This window comes from Monopterus albus, unplaced genomic scaffold, assembly GCF_001952655.1.
Source record: "Monopterus albus unplaced genomic scaffold, M_albus_1.0 scaffold146.1, whole genome shotgun sequence".
Classification (NCBI taxonomy): Eukaryota; Metazoa; Chordata; class Actinopteri; order Synbranchiformes; family Synbranchidae; genus Monopterus; species Monopterus albus.
The window spans coordinates 793,444-797,650 of NW_018128026.1; the positions used below are offsets into that span (position 1 = coordinate 793,444).

General features: G+C 38.3%; 1 protein-coding gene across 1 annotated transcript in view; it reads left to right on the forward strand.

Annotated features, from left to right (window-relative positions):
- The first annotated feature begins 1,596 nt into the window (after positions 1 to 1,596).
- Positions 1,597 to 4,207, forward strand: part of ranbp2 (RAN binding protein 2) — a 29,723-nt gene continuing 27,112 nt past the window's right edge. Inside the window, exons 1-3 of the mRNA XM_020614465.1 lie at positions 1,597 to 1,845; positions 3,201 to 3,268; positions 3,371 to 3,482. Of these exons, the coding sequence (XP_020470121.1) occupies positions 1,774 to 1,845; positions 3,201 to 3,268; positions 3,371 to 3,482 (252 nt within the window). The 5' untranslated portion in view covers positions 1,597 to 1,773. The remainder of the gene's footprint in view (positions 1,846 to 3,200; positions 3,269 to 3,370; positions 3,483 to 4,207) is intronic.

A 4,207-nucleotide genomic window follows, 5' to 3' on the forward strand; every position in this document is an offset into this window, starting at 1 on the left:
CGGTGTGGCCCTAGTATGTTGGATTTACAGTTTCTCATGTCTCTAAGTGTACTATGACATCACTAGGTTTAGGATTCACAGGGGTGTATGGCAGATTACTTAGAATAAAAATACTGTAAACTGCCTTCAGTTCCACCATAGCTGGCAACATACTTGGTTTATTTTATGTCTGGGATTAAATACACATAATTAATCACACCAGCAGGAAGTATTACCTGTTGAAGTTCGATATTCCACTGAAAGTATAATTTTGTCTTGCTTGAGTTTAAAAAGTATATAATTCATTGCAAAAATACAATGGATTGAATAGGCATTGTGGCACATTTTTATCCCCACTTAAGGAGCATAAAGCACAGAAAGGGTGATACAGCCTACGTAAGCACACTTTGAAAGGACAAACTAATTAAAACTGACCCCCAAAAGCTAATATACATGGCTTTGTAGAATTTTGTTCATAATGTTTTTCATTTGTTGTCAAATAATACCCATACTTGCAAAATAGAACCCAGAATTGTTGGTCAAGGATGATTTTGCATACAAGGGGGATTAGACTGTTTTATAGTGTACCTTCTAGGTACTTCAGATGTATAGGTTTGTATCATCACACGAATCACGTCCGTTTGGCCCCAGATTCGTGCTGCAGTAAGACAGCCCTGATTTCCTCAGCTTCAAGAAGAACAAGGAGTTCTGCAACACATTACCCCAACAGAACCCTGATCTGAACATCATGGGTCTGGGTTTATGTGAAAAATACAGAAGACATGGAGATAGCCTAAATTCATAAAACAAATGTGGTAAGTACTTTGAAAAACTGTGTGCCATGGATCACTGGTGCAGTTTTAAAGGTAAAATGTTTTCATACCAAATAGTGATTTAATTTAGGATTTTTTCTTACTGTATTGTATGATGTTAATTTATAAACAAAACTATTCATTACTTTAGAAAGCATATTCACTCATTCTCAAGTACTTCACACTTTTGCATTATGTAAATAGGCCATGTATATGGTCAGCATCAACATAGAATATACTTTATACTGATCAAAGTGTCAGTCAGCTGGTTCAGTATTAGTTTTGTGTGATATGGAATAACTAGACAGCACTCACAGCCTCCACCAAGACGGCTCAGTATAATGCCATTAAACCTAAAACAATATTCTTCTGATAGTGTGACCCTCATATGATTCATTGACCATGAAAACCTACCTCTAGCATTTGGAATCACATTGATATCATTATTAGTTTAAAAGTTATTCAAATTTTTTTTTTCATCCAGATTCTAAATGATAATCCCGATCACCATCAAAGTGTAATTAATTGTTCTATGGGCCATATCCTACCTGTCCAAAACAAAAATCATCCAAAACATAATTTTTGAGTTATGCTGTGAGCAAATCAACAAACGGCAGTAAAATATAACCTCCACTAAATACCCATACAGTATTTTATCACAGAAAATAAGCAGCAGAATTCTGTATTATCAGCTTTCCACATAAGCAAGGATCACCCCAGCCAGCCGACACCCACCCACCCACACCTCCTTCAAAATAAAGTGCCTCTCTGTGCGTCAAAATGAATACTCGGGTCTCATTGGTTAAGGATCCTGATGCAGGAACGCGCACGACCCACGTAACTTTCTGCCATTTGAGACTGCGCAATATCATCGCGGGTAGCTAACGTTACGGAGTTACAGTCGAGTCGATGTTAATGTCAGTTTTTGTTATTTTGTGAGTTCCTGGTGTTCTATGCATCTTAGTGAGCCGTTTTAGAAACTATGCGGCGAAGTAAAGCTGAAGTGGACCGTTATGTTTCCTCAGTACAGAGTTCCTCTCCCTCACTCAAAGAGGTAAGTTGAGCCGGCGGCTAATGTTAGCATGTTGCTGCCGTCGTGTCAAACCAGCATGCGTTAGCCTGCCGGTGTTACAAGACAGCCTAAACACCGGGTTAAATTAACAGTGGATGTATATTTCAGTAACGGACGTTAGGTTAAATCGGTTAGCTTGAATCTTGTGTTCTGTGTCGCCTCTGCTAGTTAACAGTCCCCGGCTAGCGACACGAAGGCTAATGTTGACTAACCGGCATGATAACGCCTCGTCGCGTATGGTGTCCTCCCCTCTACGCTCGGGAAATGCGCGCCATTGGGTTCTTACAACAGCGTTAACTAATTAAACATGTTAGTTAGCCATCATGCGGCTTAATAGTTACACAACCTTGTACAAATATTAACGTTACTGGTTCTGTGTATCTGGAACACCACGGCTTTACTTTCAGTTTTAATCGGAGTCTACGCATTAATTTATGAGCAGTAACGTTAGCTGCACGCCAAACGGTGTTCAGAAATCTTCTGACATTTCACTGCTGACAATAAACAGAAATTACTGGACTGGTACGGGTTAACTGTTGCACTTAGTTAACAGTGCAGTATTCTAATATTATGTTAACAGTGTAGTTAACATATTAAGAGATTTATTTATATATTAAGTGCTTTACAGGAAAAGGGGGGAAAACAGCAGATAAATGCAAATAAAATACAGTTGTATAAAATAACTATATAATAGAGTGGTATAGTATTAACAAAAGTTTCTAATTTTGCATTAGAAGTGGTTGAAAATGCACTCAGATGTGGCATGTCTGAACTCAGAAGAGTATTTTCTCACTGGGGACTCTTAACAGCAAAGGTCTGGTCACTGAGACCCAGGAAGAGCCAGGAAAGAATGAGGGCGTTAAATCCCGCTAAACTGACCCTTGATGTAAAGGTGGTAAATTCCAGGTGACTGGGCGACATCATTTCCATCAATAAAATCACTGGAAGTCAAACATTGAAAAAACAATTACTTAAATGTTTCCCATATGCAAAAATTAGTTCTTTTTGAAACTTGGGTGCTTACCTGTTACCTTAATGCATAAAGTAACTTATTCCAGTTCCATGGTGTACAAGGACGGTCAACAATAAATTATAAGTGGAGGTAATCTTGTGACTATGTTGGCCAAGAAGGTGTTTGCTTATGCCATATCAGGACAGAGGGGTCATTTTTATCTGTGATAATTCCTTCCAAAAAGGCATCTTGCAGAAATGTTTAATGATATTTAGCATTGTGCTCTTGTAACTAAAATAAGTTAAAAAAAAAAAAGTTATTTTTTTTAAATGTTCAAAACATTGTTGGTTTACTGATATGCATCTGCAATGTCTTCTTTTCACAGAAGCCAATCAAAGGATTTTTATTTGCTAAATTGTACTTCGAAGCAAAGGAATACGAACTTGCGAAAAGGCAAGTATTTCAGCTTTCCTTTTGGTGTTCAAATGGGTTATTGCTTCCCATGAGGTTTCCATTATATTGACAGAAATCATGTGTGTTTTGTGCCCTTTCTAGACATGTATCAGAGTATCTCAAAGTCCAGGTGAGGGATCCCAAAGCACACAAATTCCTTGGACAGCTCTATGAGAGAGAGGGAGACATCAACAAGGCAGTAGGATGTTATAAGGTAGGAAGATTTGTCATGGGAAAAAACACTTTGCTCCTGAAGGAATGCATGACATGATATACTTCTTGAAATCAAAACACTCTTCCAAGTGTTTGAAGAGCAGGGACAAAAATTTTAAAGAGAATATCAAACTCAGGACTGGTGGTATAACTTTAGGCTCCTCCTGTGCCCATATGTCATTGAACAGCACCCAAAAAGTAAAATATTACAACTAACTTGGCTACCAACATCTGATTCTCTAAATATTCCATTTTCTTTCAGTTAGTTTTGTTCTTTAGCAGTACAGTCTTCTAGTTAGTTTTGTGTGCAGGTGTAAATTGGTTCCTGTCGATCAAGTTAGCCAAAAACCTTTTAGTTCTGCTTTCACACCCCACAGAAAGTGTGCAGAGATGAAGAAATGTAATGACAGCACCTTACTAATATGAAAAGGTTCAGTTTAAAATACAAGGTTGCTACAATCAATGTTAATAGGTGGGTTGCATATGATGTGTAGTTGCTGTGAAAACTGCAGATGGAGGAAGTGATTTTCTACATATATCACAAGCTGTCAAAATGCCAAAATTTTGTGTCATTTGCACACAAAGCTTTTATGAAGTACCAAAGGTAGTTGTTCGTCCATCCATCCATTTTCCTCCGCTTATCCGGTACCGGGTCACGGGGGCAGCAGTCTAAGCAAAGATGCCCAAACTTCCCTCTCTCCAGACACTTCCTCCAGCTCCTCCAGG